The following is an 18,621-nucleotide window of genomic DNA, read 5'->3' as shown; positions in this document are numbered from 1 at the left end:
ACGCGGCAGCCAATTTGCGCACAGCAAGGTCCCACAAGCAGCAATGTGATAATGAGCAGATAATCGGTTTGAGTGATGTTGGTTGAGGGATAAACTTTGGCCCAGGACACGGGAAAGAACTTTTTTTTCTTCTCTCTCTCCACATGGCAGCTGTCTTTCACTCTCCAGCGCATTTCACACTTCATCTAGAGCCATTGTCTGTTTCTTTACTGTCCTATTACTATCTCGTCTCACCTTGAATATCTCTTAATGTCTCTTCTTCCATCCCCTCCCCCATTTCCCAGCCCCCTAACTGCCTTTTGTTTAATTTCCTGCCTTTTCTCTCAGTCCTGACGAAGGGTTTCGACCCGAAATGTTGACTCTGTTTCTCTCTCCACGGATGTTGCCTGGCCTGCTGAGTTTTTCCAGCATTTTCTGTTGTTATACAGAGTGGCGCTGTGGGATCTTGTAGGTCTTTTGTGTGAACAATGGAGTGACTCGCGAGGCCACTTCAGCGTCAACCACGTTGGTGTGGGGACAGGAGTCACACGTAGACTACACCGGGTAAGGACGGCAGGTTTCCTTCCCTAAAGGACATTGGTGAACCAGTTGGATTTTTACGACAGTCTAGCAGCTTCATGATCACTTTTACTGGTACTAGTTTTATTTATTTCCAGATTATTTTTAAGTGAATTCAAGTTCTCAAACTGCTATGGTGAGATTTGAACTGATGTTCTCTGGATTATTAGTCCAGTAACAGAACCACAGCTTAAGTCATATTCTGGTCACTAATTCCTAAAGGTCCCATTACTTCTCGCCTGTCCTGATTGCTCGCTCGAACTAGATCGGGATGTGAGTTACTGCCGCCTGGGGCCCTTAATGCATCACATCTAGGTGCAACCTTGTACCACGTTAACTAGAATTACATAGAACATACAGCACAGAAACAGGCCATTTGGCCCAACCAGTCAGTGCTGGTGTTTATGCTCCACACGAGCCTCCTCCCATTCCATCTACCTCATCTCAGCCTTTCAACCTATCTTTCTATTCCCTTTTCTCTCATGTACTCGTCTAGTACCCTTTTGAAAGCATCCAAGCTATTTGCCTCAATCGCTTTCTGTGGTAGCGTTCTAACCACTCTGAGTAAAGAAATTTCTCCTTATTTCCCTGTTGGATTTATTGGCGATTAAATCGAATGCACAATAAATCTACGCAATTTAGGTGCGCAGCTGAGCTTAGTTAACACAGGGAGATGCGGGAAGAGACCTCGGAGTAACAGTGTATTTTTCACCAGCCCTGTCTCAACAATGTGGATGGCAACTAATAAAGCTGACAAAAGATTGGGGTGTTCTGCCTGAAAAGCAGAATGCAAGCTTCCTGAGGTGGTGCTCAGGCTGTGTAACAAGCTGGTCAGATTGCAGTTTCAATGATGTACAAGCTATTAAAGACGGGGCAGGGAAAAACAGATGTAAAAGGGGGATGAGCAGTGAGAAACGGGTTAAAATGTCCAATTTCTACAATGTAGAGAGAGGCTGTGTCTGTCTGTGTGTGTCTGTGTCTCTGTGTGTGTCTGTCTCTGTCTGTCTGTGTCTGTCTGTGTGTGTCTGTCTGTCTGTGTCTCTGTCTGTCTGTGTCTGTTTGTGTCTGTCTGTGTGTGTCTCTGTCTGTCTGTGTGTGTCTGTGTGTGTGTCTGTCTGTGTGTGTCTCTGTGTGTCTGTCTGTCTGTATCTGTCTGTCTCTGTGTGTCTGTGTCTGTCTGTGTCTCTGTGTGTGTGTCTGTCTGTGTCTCTGTGTGTGTGTGTGTCTGTCTCTGTGTGTGTGTCTGTGTGTGTGTGTCTGTCTGTGTGTGTCTCTGTGTGTGTCTGTCTGTCTGTATCTGTCTGTCTCTGTGTGTGTCTGTGTCTGTCTGTGTCTCTGTGTGTGTGTGTGTCTGTCTGTCTGTGTGTGTCTCTATCTGTGTGTCTGTGCCTGTGTTTATATATTAGACCAGGATATATCCAGAATGTTGCTTTAAAGGAGAAAAGGCGAGTCGGCCAAAAAAAAAATGTAAGTGTAAAATGATGAAAAGTAAAATTTAAATTTTAAATCAAAGAATTTTGCAGCATGTGGTGAGTACCTGGAGCAGTTTTCCTTGTCTCTGTGGGTCAGTAGCACTCTGGGTAGTGCTCGTAGCCACTAACCTTGTAGGAGGAGCTCTTTGTCTTTCATTCCTGTCCTTTTTGTTTGCTGTGCAGGGGAGAAAAATACTGAAAACGCATGATCAAAATCATCTTTAAAATAGGCTCAGTGCTCTTTACTTCCTAATACTGGTTATGGTTTATTCTCTAAATTACATAATTTAACACATTGCGTGCGGTTAAAACGTCAAGAGTGTTTTCTTACTGTTTTTTGGGGGGGGATTTTTGCTCTGTAAAAGAACATTACCTCACCAAAATTCTGTCGCTCCCACAGTATTGAAGGGTTTGATTGAGATGCGGTCTCCCTACCTGGAGGAGCTCTTGACCCTTGTCCTCACTGTCAGCACGGAAGCAGGCGCAAAGCATGCTGGCACCGATCCGGTGGCCCTGATCACCACACTTCTCCAACAGGAAGGAGAGGAGTCCGCTGTAAAGATGGAGATTGACGGCGACAGGTAGCTTCGGAGGGACGATGTGGGGGTGGTGGGGGGGGCCGGGGGGAACTCTGTGACCAAATGACCAGTGCAGGAGGTTAAACCATGGGTGTTTAGCCAGCAACCATTGGGAGCGAGAGGTGTCTGGCAAGAAATGGGAACTTATTAATGGGGCATTGAGGGTCGGCTGTCGCAGGTCTATAGCATTGAGCTATCTCGCAGTCATTTGACATCTGTCACTCGCCGGTAGTGCAGTTTGCCGGCTCCAGCACCCTGTCCTCGGGCTAATGGTTTACATTGCAGGCTCTGGTGTCCCTTCCTCAAGGTGGCAGTGGCGCCCTTCATGAGCTGACTGTCACAGACAACGATGTCCCTTCTTCAAATCAGCAGACTTGGTCCTGGAACTGCTGGCACTGAGAGTCGAAGATTCGAGTTCGAGGGCCCATTCTTGAGCTTAAAGTGCCGCTCCAAGGCTCTGCCAACCTGAGGGAGACCAACTCGGCTCAGCTCAAATTCCCTGCTACCCCTTCCAGCCTGAGGGAGCTCAGCTCAGCGCCAAGGCTCTGCCAGCCTGAGGGAGACCAGCTGAGAAACTTGCCGAATCTCTAGCTTTGAGCCCACGGCCCACAATCTCCAGCTTCAGGAGTGCTGGAAGTGCACAGGAGGTCGATCAGCAGCTGAAGGAGATGGACACGTTTCAGGAGGGCATTCTTCATTGAACCTGATAGTACCCCATCCCAATCATTAACCTGCCCTTAACTTCCAAATACTGCGCCTCTCCGATCTTTTGTTGTTTTTATTTTAGATTTCCAGCATTCAGTTCATTTTGTTTCGGAAGTTCGGATTCCTTGCGGACATAGAAACACAGCACCCTACCTTGTAGATCAGCTGGTTTGATTCACGGGGGAAAGTGTTGGCCATTGCTAGAGAGTTGTGAGGACCTACTTATCTAGACACCACCCCCTCCCCCTGCCATTTTTAAAATGCTTCTTCTACCTCTCCGTTACTCTGCATCTCATCGCCAGCTCTGCTTCTCTCTTGGTTTACACAGTGCGGAGAGGATGAAGCCTGTATCAGCGTCGGGCCTGCTTATCGATTGGTCTGAGCTCCTGGACCCCGAGGTCATTTCCTGCTGCCCTGACCAACAGCAGAGGCTCCTGTTTGCCGACCATAAGGTAAAGACTAATGAGGCGCCGAGAAACTGCAAGTGAATACTGTATCGTACACCAAGGAGTAGGCAGCCATGCCTAATTAACTAAATGAACATCAGCAGAGTCATTAACCCTGGAGTGGTTCTGCTTCAGTTGTGTGCACTCACTGAGCTCCCACTTCTCCAAGCCAGTTGGGAAAATTCTTGCAATGAACCAACTGAAGGTTGTCGGTGCTGGTGAATCGCACCTTGCTTCCCATTTTCTTTCCCAGCCCAGTGTCGGCCTCAAGCTTTCTTCCGTTGGCTGTAGGGCCATTTAGACGCAGAGCAAAGCCTCCCGCAGCCGCCCTGCCTCGCTGCGGAGAAAGAGCGTCTCCCGATGCGCACCGTTTCCCTTTCCTCCTCGCCCTCCTCGTTTCACAGCCGGCCGACGGCACCTCCGACTTCAGTGGGAGTTGCAGCCCCTCCGTCACCTCTGGAGGAGCCAATACCCAGGTGGATGCGGCCGGTGCCCAAACAACGGATTTCACCAGCAGCTCCAGAATGCGGCGGCTTTTACCTTTACCGGTGCTTGGGCTGTCCACTCGGTTTTCCGTATCTTGGCCACTAGCCAAAAACCAGTTGCAGACTGTGACTTGTGAGCACGAGTCAGTGTGTACGTGTGGAGTTTTTGTGTTGTTCCAGTACTGCGGAGTCTGCTCCGCGTCAGGACAGAGCCAGATTCTACAGTACTAGCAGCCCCTGGCTAGCTCACTTCAAAAACAGTAACTGAATCAACTCATTAAAAAAAAAATTGTTCCTGGGATGTGGGCGTCGCTGGCAAGGCCAGCATTTATTGCCCATCCCTAATTGCCCTTGAGAAGGTGGTGGTGAGCCGCCGCCTTGAACCGCTGCAGTCCGTGTGGTGAAGGTACTCCCACAGTGCTGTTAGGGAGTTCCAGGATTTTGACCCAGCGACGATGAAGGAACGGCTGATATATTTCCAAGTCAGGATGGTGTGTGACTTGGAGGGGAACTTGGAGGTGGTGGTGACCCTGCTGCCTTTGTCCTTCTAGGTGGTAGAGGTCACGGGTTTGGGAATTCATTCTGTGTGAAGCACTTTGGGGTAGTTATAGGAGACATGTTACGGCGCGATGTAAATGCTCGTTCTTTTGTTCTGTAAGTATAGAGAGCAATATTGAGAGCACCAATTCATTGCTGAATTGTGTGCAGTTTTGATTCGCTAGGGTAAATACCGAGAAACTATTTCCTCTGATGGGTTAAATCAAGAACAAGTGGAAATAATCTTAAAATTAATGCTAGGCCATTTTGGAGGGAAATCAGCAAGCACCTTTTCAGAATAAAGGTAGTAGAAATCTGGAACTCTCTCCCCCAAAAGGCTGTGGATGCTGGGGCTAGTTGAAATTTTCAAGACTGAAATAGATAACTTTTTGTGCATCAAGGGATGTGGGTCGAAGGCGGGTAAATGGAGTTGAGGTACAGATCAGCCACGGTTCACTAGATTGATTCCTGGGATGAGACTTATGAGGAGAGATTGTGTAGATTGGGCCGATACTCTCTGGAGTTTAGAAGAATGAGAGATAATCTCATTGAAACATATAAGTTTCTGAGGGGGATTGACAGGGTCGATGCTGAGAGGTTGTTTCCCCTGGCTGGAGAGTCTAGAACTAGGGGGCATAGCCTCAGGATAAGGGGTCAGCCATTTAGGGCTGAGATGAGGAGAAATTTCTTCACTCAGAGGGGTGTGAATCTTTGGAATTCTCTGCCCCAAAGGACCGTGCATGCTCAGTCATTGAGTATATTCAAGGCTGAGATCGATAGATTTTTGGACTCCAGGGGAATCGAGGGATACAGGGATCGAGCGGGAAAGTGGAGTTGAGGTTGAAGATCAGCCATGATCTTATTGAATGGCGGAGCAGGCTCGAGGGGCTGTATGGCCAACTCCTGCTCCTATTTCTTATGTTATCTAATTAAATGGCAAAACAGGTTCAAGGGGCTGAATGGCCTCCTCCTGTTCCAATGTATATTTCATAACGTTGGTCAACAGTCTGTGTGCACTTGGGCTAATTTAGGAATGAATTTGTCAGGGTAATAAGATTAAAATGAATTGGTAAAACTAGAAGTTTAAAATGGTGTGACCTTGTTCAGCAGTATGTTTGTGTGGCTTAGATGCCCAGGATGTGAGGCATCTTTGAGCCCTCGTGTTAATCTGACTGAGCTCTGCCCTGTCTCCAGGTGAACGGTCAGCTCGGATCGCAGCTGCTTTCGTTCCGGCCCTACCTTCTGGCTGTTCTCACCCACCAGTCAAACTGGACCACGCTGCACCGGTGCATCAGCATCCTGCTGAGCAAGCACGGGGAGCTCAGGTGAGTCACACTGGCAGGCACAGACCGGGAGCTCAGGTGAGTCACACTGGCAGGCACAGACCGGGAGCTCAGGTGAGTCACAGTGGCAGGCACAGACCGGCAGGCACAGACCAAGAGCTCAGGCTGCGAGACTGGGCAGGCAGGTAAAACGGGCGCTTGGCTCACTGAGCAGCAGCAGTGACACTTCGAGCAGTTGAAGGGGAGGTCTTATTTCATTAGTTTGACATGTTAGCTAATTTAGAAAAACTGTAAAATACATGCATGTATACACACAAGCTTGGCAGAGCAGTGTCAAATGTTCAAAAACAACTGCTACCGTTAAATTTTAAAAAATGTTCCACCTGAGTTGCTGTCTTGCACCAAATGTTCTAATTCTGTAACACATTCTGTTAACGTAAACTCTTCACCAAAATGAACAATTAGCTGTTGCTCTCTCTCTTTCTCCTTCTCTCTCTCTCGCTCGCTCTCTCTGTGTCTCTCTCTCTCTCTCTCTCTTTCTCCTTCTCTCACTCTCTTTTTCTCTCTCGCTCGCTCTCTCTTTCTCGCTCTCTCTTTTTCTTTCCTTCTGGTGATCATTCCCTAATTTCCTTCCTTTTAATTGCAGGCTGGACCCCATGGCCTCACTAGATTTTCTCTGGGCATGTGCGCACATTCCGAGAATCTGGCAAGGACGTGACCAAAGAACCCCGCAGGTAGGATTTGGAATGGGAGAGCACGGGAGAGCAGCCAGTAACTGAGGTCGGGTCACAGACACAGTGAATTTGCGAGCAGCACTGGTTTGCGAGAGGTGTAAATTGACGGGGATTTTCTCGATTGCCGGGTCCGTTCTCTGCTAAGTCTGGATTAAATCTGTGGAAGTAGAGGAACCGCATCCTGCCTACTTCATACTGAGTCACTGGAACGATCTCGGGACCATTATAACCTTAAAATTAGAGCTCGACTCTTCAGGGGTGATGTCGGGAAGCACTTCTTCACACAAGGGACAGTAGAAATCGGGAACTTTGCCCCAAAAAGTTGTTGAGACTGGGGGGATCAGTTGGAATAAACGGCTCTTTTTCCGAGTGGCAGGCAGTGACTAGTGGGGTGCTGCAGGGATCAGTCCTAGGACCCCAGCTATTCACAATATATATTAATGATCTGGATGAGGGAACTAGATGTAATATCTCCAAGTTTGCAGACGACACAAAGCTGGGTGGGCGTGTGTGCTGTGAGGAGGATGCTGAGAAACTCCAGTATGATTTGGACAGGTTGGGTGATTGGGCAGATGCATGGCAGATGCAGTATAATGTGGATAAATGTGAGGTTATCCACTTCGGTGGCAAAAACAGGAAGACAGATTATTATCTGAACGGCAATAGATTGGGAGAAGGGGAAGTGCAACGAGACCTGGGTGTCCTTGTGCACCATTCACTGAAGGTAAGCATGCAGGTGCAGCAGGTGGTTAAGAAGGCAAATGGTATGTTGGCCTTCATAGCGAAAGGATTTGAGTACAGGAGCAAGGATGTCTTGCTGCAGTTGTACAGGGCCTTGGTGAGACCGCACCTTGAGTATTGTGTGCAGTTTTGGTCGCCTTATCTGAGGAAGGATGTTCTTGTCATGAAGAGAGTGCAGCGAAGATTCACCAGGCTGATACCTGGGATGGCAGGAATGACATATTAGGAGAGATTGGGTCGATTAGGCTTATATTCGTTAGAGTTTAGAAGAATGAGAGGGGATCTCATTGAAACTTATAAAATTCTAACAGGACTAGACAGACTAGATGCAGGAAGGATGTTCCCGATGGCGGGGGAGTCCAGAACCAGGAGTCACAGTCTAAGGATAAGGGGTAAGCCATTTAGGACTGAGATGAGGAATTTCTTCACCCAGAGAGTGGTGAACCTGTGGAATTCTCTGCCACACAGGGCAGTTGAGGCCAATTCATTAAATATATTCGAGAAGGAGTTGGATATATTTCTTGAGGCTAAAGGGATATGGGGAGAAAGCAGGGTCAGGGTACTGAATTTGGATGATCAGCCATGATCTCATTAAATGGTGGAGCAGGCTCGAGGGGCCGAATGGCCTACTCCTGCTCCTATCTTCTATGTTTCAAATTTCAAAATGAGATTGATATGATTTTTATTAGGTATGGGGATATGGAACCAAGGCTGGTAGATGGAGTTAGCATACAGATCAGCCAGGATCTATTTGAATGGTGGAACAGGCTCGAGGGGCTGAATGGCCTCCTCCTGTTCCTATGTTCCTATTGCTGGCTGATGCTGGACTTAACCTAGAAGCAGCCTCCAGTGGAAACAGTTTTGCAATATGGTGTCTTGCAAATTCATCCCGATTTGCACGGCAGGATCAGTTTGAAAGCCCAGCGGCAACATTGGAACAACTGGCAGCAGGAAGTGAAACCGGCTCGCGAGGCAGTGCACCGGAAGAGAGGAGCCGGCCATTCAGCCCTTTCGAGCCTGTTCCCGCAATGCAGCCAAGCAAAGGGCTCCGCCCGAGTGGGTTCCTGACCGTCTCGGCTAACCGAAATTAAAAATAGCAACGCAGGTTAACAAAACCGTGAAAAGTGCAAACGAAGCACTGGGGTTCGTTTCTAGAGAAATAGAATTGAAAGGCCGAGCACTTGTATTAAACTTGTACAGAAACGCTTCACGGCCGATGAAGCGCTTTTTAAAGTGTTGTGATGTAGGAAACGCGGCAGCCAGTTTGCGCACCGCAAGCTCCCACAAACAGCCCTTCTCCCTGCCCACCCAGCAATGTATCACTGGCGTGCATCATTGTTGTCTGATTTGGGTCTGTAGCTACCGGGTGTGTACTTTTGCCTTTTTGCAGAAACACACCGAGGAGTATGTCCTGCGCTTGAAGAAGGCGGAGCTCATCAGCCTGGTGGACATCATTCTTTCCGAGTCCGAGGCGAGGAACCACAACGGGTCGCAGGCCAAGAAGTCCGCGGAGGATGTCACTGGCCCCCTCATCCGGTCACGGCTGCCCCTGCTGCTCAGCTGTTGCCATGGCAATTTGGATAACGTCAAGAAAGTGACTGAGTATTTGATCAGTTGCATCAAACAATGGGGTGACAGGTAAAAAAAAAAAACAAGCGCTCATGTTTGTTAACCTTCTGGTACACAGTAATTAATTCCTCATCTGGTAGAACGTTTCGGGAGTAAGACTTAATTTATCAGGGAGCCACGTATCATATCGTACGATGACTTGCTGCAGGTCCTTTCTGTCAGAAGACGCACATACTAGATTTGAATGCACAGAACTTGGTTAGTTAGGGATAAATACAGTCATTCCTTCGGTGCTGGGTGGCTACACGAGTCACTCTAAACCACACAGTGTATGTCAGATACCAGGAATGGGCCGGGCCCATTCTATGTATTGGTTTACAAGACAGGAAACGTTGTGCTATCCGGCACCGACGGCACCGAGCTGTTGCCATTCCCTCAAAACTGCCGGACACACCAGCGTTACTGTTGAAGCATACGGAGCTTTTCATCTCCGTATCTGACAACAAACACTGTTGCTTAGCAACAGCTTCTAAACAGTCGGCCCGTACCTTGGAAGCGTCTCTGTAGCTTAGCAACAGCTTCAGAGAGACTTTCCAGAGCCTGACTGTTGGAAAAAAAAAGCCACGAGAAGGAAAAAAAAGCCACGAGAAGAAAAAAAACCTAACAAAACGGCTCCTGATTTTTGCCGGTGGCTCGAGCTTGCCGGACACTTAGCCTCCGGATAACACAAAGTTTCCTGTAATATCATTTTTCGACAGCACTGGGTTACACTGTCTACTCCTTTTCCAGTTCACTAAAGGCTGCTAGTCACTTTTCTTTGGAGTCTCGCACAGGTTGGCTCGATATATCCAGCAAGCAGTGTTCGACCCGGACTATGGTATCATCCCCTATGGTGGACAAGCCCAATGGTGTTCACAGTCTAAGCTCAGTTAAAAGAAAGAAAGAACATGCATTTCTATAGCGCCTTTCACATCCCAAAGCACTTTACAGCCAATGAAGTACTTTTTGAAGTGTAGTCACTGTTGTAATGTAGGAAACGCGGCAGCCAATTTGCGCACAGCAAGCTCCCACAAACAGCAATGTGATAATGACCCAGATAATCTGTTTTAGTGATGTTGGTTGAAGGATAAGTATTGGCCGGGACACGGGGATAACTCCCCTGCTCTTCTTCAAAATAGTGCCATGGGATTTTTTACATCCAGCTGAGAGAGCAGACGGGGCCTCGGTTTAACGTCTCATCTGAAAGACGGCACCTTTGACAGTGCCGCACTCCCTCAGCACTGCACTGGAGTGTCAGCCGAGATTTTTGTGCTCAAGTCTCTGGAGTGGGACTTGAACCCACAACCTCCTGACTCAGAGGCAAGAGTGCTAACTCTATTGAGTTGAGAAATGGCCAGCGGGGTGAGGTACTGGAAGGCTGCAGGCTCCCAGGGAACGATACCCCAGCACGAGCCAGCGCTATCTGGACAGGGCGGGGCGAAAATTGCAGGGGCATAGAAAAGATGAGCACGTTCACACTGACACAGGGCGTGCAGCATTATGCATTTCCTCAAATGAATTTCTCAGAAACTGTAGTCACAAACTTGAGACGTGTATTATCTTGATCTACAGAATGTAATGTTTAATTAGGCAATAAATTATCAACATCCACCCAATATTTGACCACTAGGGCTTCAAGTAAAGATGGAGTCTGGGGTCGTGTTCAATTAAAATTTTAATTGAAAGTTGAATGTGACTTTATTCTGAAGAATTGTCAATTTAAGAGCTTGAAATAAGCATAACTTCACAGAGGATTATCTTGTCTGAGTGAGTCAAAGGATTTAAATGATAGATGCAAGAAATATGAATGCTATATCTCATTATTTCTAAATTCAACACTTGCATTAGGAGGGGGGTGGGGGCTGCTAGCGTAATACTGTGTGTGTAATTGTGACCAATAAACAGGTAGCACTCATCCCTAGCTCCATCAGTATGTGACTTGTTACATCTTGGATTAACAGGGCAAACTCTACAAAGGACGACTTAATGAGTTGATGTTGGATTATGCAAAATAATATAGTAAAGGAATTGGGGGTTGCATGCTTCAGTGCTAAAGGTAGATTATTGTATAACTGCAGCCCTTTCCTAAGCACTTCATCCTGTTCAGTATTAAACAGTAAGGAGCACTTGATCTGCAGAAAGTGCTTGCCTTATTTTGCCACGATTTCTTGCCTTTCCTTCATCTCCTGCTCCGTGTTGACTCCTGCTTGGGTGCCTTACCTCACCTTGGTGGCCATTCTTCACGTGGGCTGCACCAATATTGGGGCATCACAACCCGACCTAGTCCTCACAGGACCTCCACTTTCCAGCAGGGGCATGCTTTATAGGGACCCCGGCCACTCGCTGCCCTGCCCAAACCTTGCCCTAGCTGGCCCCTGAGTTCCGGGAGCAAGCAGGAAGGTGGGATTAGACATGGTGGGATATTAAAGGGTACGGGGAGCAAGCAGGAGAATGGGATTAGACTAGACTCCCCGATTTTCTTCGCTCCACCATTGGCGGCCGTATCTTCAGCTGCCTGGGCTCTAAGCTCTGAAATTCCCTCCCTAAACCTCTCCACCTCTCTCCTCCTTTAAGACGCTCCTTAAAACCTACCTCTTTGACCTGCCCTGATATCTCCTTATGTGGCTCGGTGTCAAATTTTGTTTGATAATCGCTCCTGTGAAGCGCCTTGGGATGTTTTACTACGTTAAAGGCGCTGTATAAATGCAAGTTGTTGTTTCTATTGCAGTCCCACAGTCAGAATCCAAGAGCAGGAAGATCTTTGTCCGTGTGAATGGGGCAGCACTCTCTGGATCCGTAATCCAAGTGGTACTTTCCTTTCTAGCTGAGCTGATGTGGTGGATCTCCCGGACACTGGAATTCCCAGCATAAAATGGCAAATGCTTCCTTTCATGTATTTACTCATTGTTTCTGGGACTGCTGTAGATTAAAGGTCCTTCCTGTAACTGCCCAGGGTATTGTTGCTCCTATTAGTATATAATACGAGAGCCCCGTCTACTTGTTAAGATGACCACGGTGGTCACTTACTGAATGATGTTTTTCTGTCTCCTTCCTGCGTGCAGCAGTGTGATGGGCAAGCGTTGTCAGAATCTGCTACTTCAGATTTACTTCCAGGTCCCAGAGGTTATCCGCCACGTCAATCTGCCGGACTCTGTGCTAAGCAGCGATGGCACCGGCGACGGAAGTACCTGCAAGGTATGAAGCATTCGCGAACGGTTTCCCCCTCGGTCTCCATGCCTTTCAGAACGATCGGCGCCAGTGCCACTGTGGCGAGGGTTTCATAGAATCATGCAGCACAGAGGGAGGCCATTCGGCCCATCGTGCCTGTGCCGGCTCTTTGAGAGAGGTATCCAATTAGTCCCACTCCCCCTGCCCTTTTCCCCCCTAGCCCTGCAAAATTTTTCCCCTTTGACGTAAGAAAACTACTAGGCACTTGGTCTAAGCATTAAACAAAGCTTTAATCAACTGTTTTACAACATGGAGGTCTAGTTGTGTCCTTCACTAGTTCCTGTTAAGAATGTCCTGCGCAAGCTGGGCCCGTGCCCGAGTATTTATACTCTCCCTGGACAGCGCCACCCGCAGGCCGCTCAGTTGATTCATGTCACCCTTCAAGTATTTATCCAATTCCCTTTCGAAAGTTACCATTGAATTTGCTTCCAGGCAGTGCATTCCAGATCATCACAACTCACTGAATTAAAAAAAAATGATCAAGAGCGGCCCTTGGAATGCATCGGGCCTCTCCAAGGACACAAGATTTGTACAAAATAAGATGTGCTATAACCTACTGTTCTTTACAGAGCGCAGCGTTTGAAAATTGGTAAAGAACACACTGTCTGATAGATCCCCTTTCTGAACAAACTGTGTATCAATGACAGGTTTTATAAGAAATGTCCATTTAATATACTGCACTCTGAGTGCAGTGTGTTAGTGCAGCTATTCTAAGTTATTGAACATGTGACGAGCAGCCCTCTTTAATGTACTGTTGTTGTGAGTGTGACAGAATTGCATTGCAGCCGATATATTACGACATCTGTACGAAAGGGTCACCTTCAGGGCAAACTGGTTATTTCAAATACTGAGTACACCACCTGGATTTGGCTGCTATCTAACCACTTAACAGACCGGCACCTGGTGTATGTTCTTCCCACTGTGCTGGCGGAGAGCAGCAGTGCTGTACTGCCCGAGGTGAATTTCAGATATATATTCCTGTTCTGCTAGCTCCTGTTACCCATGTTGACCATGATTACCCCTGGGGTTGGTTTCTGGGTACCGGAGCAATGACGTCCTACCCGGTTTAATAAGCGTGTTTCTCTCTCTCTCTCTCTCTCCCAGCTGGATGCACTAGTGCATCGGTTGCTGACACTGCTCGCAGACACCAATGACTCGAAGACGTCAGAGAATCGCATGGCCGACGCCAACATGGCTTGCAGAAAGTTGGCGGTAGCACACCCGGTTTTATTGCTCAGGTATTCACTGGTTCACTTTTACGGAATTTTTTTTGTGATGGTTAAAGGGCTGGTTTTCGTTGCAACGTTTCTCTGATGCAGGCGTTGCTTGCTCCTGATCAGCATCACCTCTAGCCTCCAACTCCCACTCTCTCATCCTTTGTTGTCTCTTTTATCTACACAACTGCAATCTCTGAGCTTTCTTCTCTTGGGCGGGCGGGTGATGGTTTTCCGATGGAGTGGGTGGGAGATGGTTTTCCGGTGAAGTGGGTGGGTGATGGTTTTCCCGGTGGAGAGGGCGGGTGGGTGATGGTTTTCCTGGTGGAGTGGGCGGATGGGTGATGGTTTTCCTGGTGGAGTGGGCGGATGGGTGATGGTTTTCCTGGTGGAGTGGGCGGATGGGTGATGGTTTTCCCGGTGGAGAGGACGGGTGGGTGATGGTTTTCCTGGTGGAGTGGGCGGATGGGTGATGGTTTTCCCGGTGGAGTGGGTGGGTGGGTGATGGTTTTCCCGGTGGAGTGGGTGGGCGGGTGATGGTTTTCCCGGTGGAGTGGGCGGATGGGTGATGGTTTTCCCGGTGGAGAGGACGGGTGGGTGATGGTTTTCCTGGTGGAGTGGGCGGATGGGTGATGGTTTTCCCGGTGGAGTGGGTGGGTGGGTGATGGTTTTCCCGGTGGAGTGGGTGGGTGGGTGATGGTTTTCCCGGTGGAATGGGCGGGTGATAGTTTTCCTGGTGGAGTGGGTGGGCGGGTGATGGTTTTCCCGGTGGAGTGGGTGGGCGGGTGATGGTTTTCCCGGTGGAATGGGCGGGTGGGTGATGGTTTTCCCGGTGGAATGGGCGGGTGATAGTTTTCCTGGTGGAGCAAGTGGGTGATGGTTTTCCCGGTGGAGTGGGTGGGCGGGTGATGGTTTTCCCGGTGGGGCGGGCAGTTGATGGTTTTCCCGGTGGAGTGGGCGGGTGATGGTTTTCCCGGTGGAGTGGGTGGGTGATGGTTTTCCCGGTGGAGTGGGTGGGTGGGTGAAGGTTTTCCCAGTGGAGTGGGCGGGTGATGGTTTTCCCGGTGGAGTGGGTGGGTGATGGTTTTCCCGGTGGAGTGGGCGGGTGATGGTTTTCCCGGTGGAGTGGGTGGGTGATGGTTTTCCCGGTGGAGTGGGTGGGTGGGTGAAGGTTTTCCCAGTGGAGTGGGCGGGTGATGGTTTTCCCGGTAGAGTGGGCGGGTGATGGTTTTCCCGGTGGAGTGGGCGGGTGATGGTTTTCCCGGTGGAGTGGGCGGGTGGGCAGTCGCTGGTTTTCCCGGTGGAGTGGGTGGGTGGGTGGCGATGGTTTTCCCGGTGGAGTGGGCGGGTGATGGTTTTCCCGGTGGAGTGGGTGGGCGGGTGATGGTTTTCCTGGTGGAGTGGGCGGATGGGTGATGGTTTTCCCGGTGGAGTGGGTGGGTGGGTGATGGTTTTCCCGGTGGAGTGGGTGGGTGGGTGATGGTTTTCCCGGTGGAATGGGCGGGTGATAGTTTTCCTGGTGGAGTGGGTGGGCGGGTGATGGTTTTCCCGGTGGAGTGGGTGGGCGGGTGATGGTTTTCCCGGTGGAATGGGTGGGTGGGTGATGGTTTTCCCGGTGGAATGGGCGGGTGATAGTTTTCCTGGTGGAGTGGGTGGGCGGGTGATGGTTTTCCCGGTGGAGTGGGTGGGCGGGTGATGGTTTTCCCGGTGGAATGGGCGGGTGGGTGATGGTTTTCCCGGTGGAATGGGCGGGTGATAGTTTTCCTGGTGGAGCAAGTGGGTGATGGTTTTCCCGGTGGAGTGGGTGGGCGGGTGATGGTTTTCCCGGTGGGGCGGGCAGTTGATGGTTTTCCCGGTGGAGTGGGCAGGTGATGGTTTTCCCGGTGGAGTGGGCGGGTGATGGTTTTCCCGGTGGAGTGGGTGGGTGATGGTTTTCCCGGTGGAGTGGGTGGCGATGGTTTTCCCGGTGGAGTGGGCGGGTGATGGTTTTCCCGGTGGAGTGGGTGGGTGATGGTTTTCCCGGTGGAGTGGGTGGGTGATGGTTTTCCCAGTGGAGTGGGCGGGTGATGGTTTTCCCGGTAGAGTGGGCGGGTGATGGTTTTCCCGGTGGAGTGGGCGGGTGATGGTTTTCCCGGTGGAGTGGGCGGGTGGGCAGTCGCTGGTTTTCCCGGTGGAGTGGGTGGGTGGGTGGCGATGGTTTTCCCGGTGGAGTGGGCGGGTGATGGTTTTCCCGGTGGAGTGGGCAGTCGCTGGTTTTCCCGGTGGAGTGGGTGGGTGGGTGGCGATGGTTTTCCCGGTGGAGTGGGCGGGTGATGGTTTTCCCGGTGGAGTGGGCAGTCGCTGGTTTTCCCGGTGGAGTGGGTGGGCAGTCGCTGGTTTTTCCAGTGGAGTGGGCGGGTGATGGTTTTCCCGGTGGAGTGGGCGGGTGATGGTTTTCCTGGTGGAGTGGGCGGGTGATGGTTTTCCCGGTGGAGTGGGCGGGTGGGCAGTCGCTGGTTTTTCCAGTGGAGTGGGCGGGCGATGCTCCTCAGGTAGTGATAGATGGATTTTGCTCTTAGTCCTCTGCCAGTGGTGCTTTTCTCCTGTCCCCACAAACCAAACACACCCTTCCAAACAAAAATTGTTTACAAAATTGATGTTCTACCGTGTCCATGGCTGAATGCAGTGGTCAAGAAACCCACTGTGACGTCGTCGCTTTTGGAATCCTATGTAATGGGAGTTTGTTCATTGCAATATGATTTGGACCATGAAAATGTGTCTTAGCAGGACTAACTGAAGGGACATTATAGCCAGTCACACACTTCCAGTGCGCTGGGTCAACTGGGATCAGTAGAATTTTGTTGGGTAAGGATATCGAGGGATATGGAACAACAGCGGGTAAATGGGGTTGAGGTACAGATCAGCCATGATCTAATTGAATGGCGGAAGGGACCCGAGGGGCTGAATGGCCTCCTCCTGTTCCTACGTATTTACCTTTAGTTGACTTTCATGTCCTTATCCGTGGGTATTTGTGCTGGAGACTGGTGTTTTGGTGCTTAAATTGTTTTTATTTTTCAGGCACTTGCCGATGATTGCTGCCCTGTTGCACGGGCGAGTTCACTTGAATTTCCAAGAGTTCCGCCAGCAGAACCATTTGATCTTCTTTCTGCACGTCCTGGGGATCCTGGAGCTGTTGCAGCCGTATTTATTTCAGGGTGAACACCAGGTGGCGATGCAGGACTGCCTGCTCTCCTTCATCCTACTCCTGCAGGTTAGTGGGAGCCAGGCTGGAATATTGGGCGTTCAGTCAAAGCGCAATCCTCCTACAGGGAGTAATGTTTAGAGCTTTTAACGTGAATTCAGAATTGTGCCACACGGACCTGGCAGATCTCCTGTTCACCCCCCGGCTCCCTGGCCTGTGCTGAGTTGTCTGGTCTCGGCAGGGGGTGGGGGGTGGGTGGTGCAGTAGGTGGGAGCCAAGCGATTGCCTGGGCTAGGAAGGTGGACAATCAGCCCGTCTGCTCCCGAGTATACCGAGCTGGAAAACGCGTCAGCTGAGGATGGGAGTGAGTTCGCTGTGAAGCCTCCCATTTTGTATAGCCCGCTGTCATAGGGAAACTAGGGACGTAGGAAAAGGAGAAGGCCATTCAGCCCCTGGAGCAGTGTTCCCTTTAAGCTGCGTGGCCGCGCAGCGCTCTAGGGGTCCCGCGTAGCTGGTGAGCCGGCTTTTAAATTTTAAAAAACGCGCATGTGCGGAATTTTGAATGGGCCCCCAAAAATAAATTTACAGAGAACATTGCCCTCGAGCCTGTTCCGCTGTTCAATTAGATCGTGGCTGATCTGTATCTTAACTCCATCTACCTGTCTTGGTTCCGTAACCCTTAATACCCTTGCCTAACAAAGATCTCTCAATCTCAGTGACGTAAGAACACTACTAGGCACTTGGTCTGAGTAAACAAGGCTTTAATCAACTGTTTTCCAACATGGAGATCTAGTTGTGTCCTTCACTAGTTCCTGTTAAAGAATGTCCTGAGCAAGCTGGGCCCATGCCCGAGTATTTATACTCTCTCTGGACAGCGCCACCAGCAGGCCGCCCGGTATTATTACATAAGTCATTTTCACATCAATGACAAGGTTCATGTCACTCAGTTTCGCAATTTTCATCGATCCCCACCTCAACAGCTTTTTGGGGGGGGAAGAGTTCCAGATTTCCACCCCCCTTTGTGTGAAGAAGTGCTTCCTGACATCACCCCTGAACGGCCTAGTTCTATTTTTAAGGTTATGTTCCCTTGTTCTGGACTCCCCCTACCAGAGGAAATAGTTTCTCTCTCTCTCTCTACCCGATCAACCCCTTTAATCATCTTAAACACCTCAATCAGATCACTTCTTAATAATCTATACCCTAGGGAATAGCTTTCGCTAACTTAATTACTGGGGAGGCGCGGTGGGAGGGGCCCAAAATGGCAAATAGGTTTAACTAAAGCTGGAGTTTCGAAGTCTCACCCTGCTGTGTTTACAACAACAACTTGCATTTATATAGCACCTTTAACGTAGTAAAACGTCCCAAGGTGCTTCACAGGCACGATTATCAAACAAGATTCGACACTGAGCCACAGAAGGAGTATTAGGAGAGGTGAGGTAGGTTTTAAGTACAGTGCCATTCGAGAGGAGCAGCCTTGTTTGGGGGCTTCGTTGATGACCCAGCCAGTGTATCCAATCAGTAGCTGAGTGGCACAGACTCCGAGGATCGCTGGTTCAGTCTCTGGTTTGCACTGATCTCAGCCAGCACGGTATGTGGGGTGTGCTGCAACAGGCCTTTGCACCCAGGCTTAGGGAGAGGAGACTTGGCTCAGGGCTTCTGATTGATACCCAGCAACTCCTGACAGATTGCATCGTCCGCTAAGGGTGGAAATCTGGCTTGGCTGCAATGATACCCAGTTAAATAGTTGGAGGGCACGGACTGCCACAGCTCAGAAATGAATGGCCAATCGGCCACGGTACTGCTCCTGTGGAACCATACCTCAGTGTAAGTCTGGGGTTAGAGGAGATGAAT

The 18,621-nt window shown here is 49.8% G+C and overlaps 2 protein-coding genes across 5 annotated transcripts in view; one reads left to right on the top strand and one right to left on the bottom strand.

The window, feature by feature from the left end:
* The window catches only part of micall2a (mical-like 2a), a 251,359-nt gene that overhangs the window by 181,850 nt on the left and 50,888 nt on the right, over nucleotides 1-18,621 (bottom strand). The window lies entirely within an intron of this gene.
* The window catches only part of ints1 (integrator complex subunit 1), a 99,661-nt gene that overhangs the window by 65,509 nt on the left and 15,531 nt on the right, over nucleotides 1-18,621 (top strand). For all 4 annotated transcript variants that reach the window (XM_086000234.1, XM_086000233.1, XM_086000232.1 and 1 more), the window contains exons 34-41: nucleotides 2,431-2,611; nucleotides 3,642-3,765; nucleotides 5,976-6,106; nucleotides 6,711-6,798; nucleotides 8,930-9,177; nucleotides 12,210-12,342; nucleotides 13,480-13,613; nucleotides 16,647-16,839. In XM_086000234.1, the coding sequence (XP_085856360.1) occupies nucleotides 2,431-2,611; nucleotides 3,642-3,765; nucleotides 5,976-6,106; nucleotides 6,711-6,798; nucleotides 8,930-9,177; nucleotides 12,210-12,342; nucleotides 13,480-13,613; nucleotides 16,647-16,839 (1,232 nt within the window). The remainder of the gene's footprint in view (nucleotides 1-2,430; nucleotides 2,612-3,641; nucleotides 3,766-5,975; nucleotides 6,107-6,710; nucleotides 6,799-8,929; nucleotides 9,178-12,209; nucleotides 12,343-13,479; nucleotides 13,614-16,646; nucleotides 16,840-18,621) is intronic.

This window comes from Somniosus microcephalus, chromosome 11, assembly GCF_052327205.1.
Source record: "Somniosus microcephalus isolate GS21.2 chromosome 11, FLI_Smic_1.0, whole genome shotgun sequence".
In the NCBI taxonomy this organism is placed as follows: Eukaryota; Metazoa; Chordata; class Chondrichthyes; order Squaliformes; family Somniosidae; genus Somniosus; species Somniosus microcephalus.
This window is presented reverse-complemented; position numbering and strand designations above follow the sequence as displayed.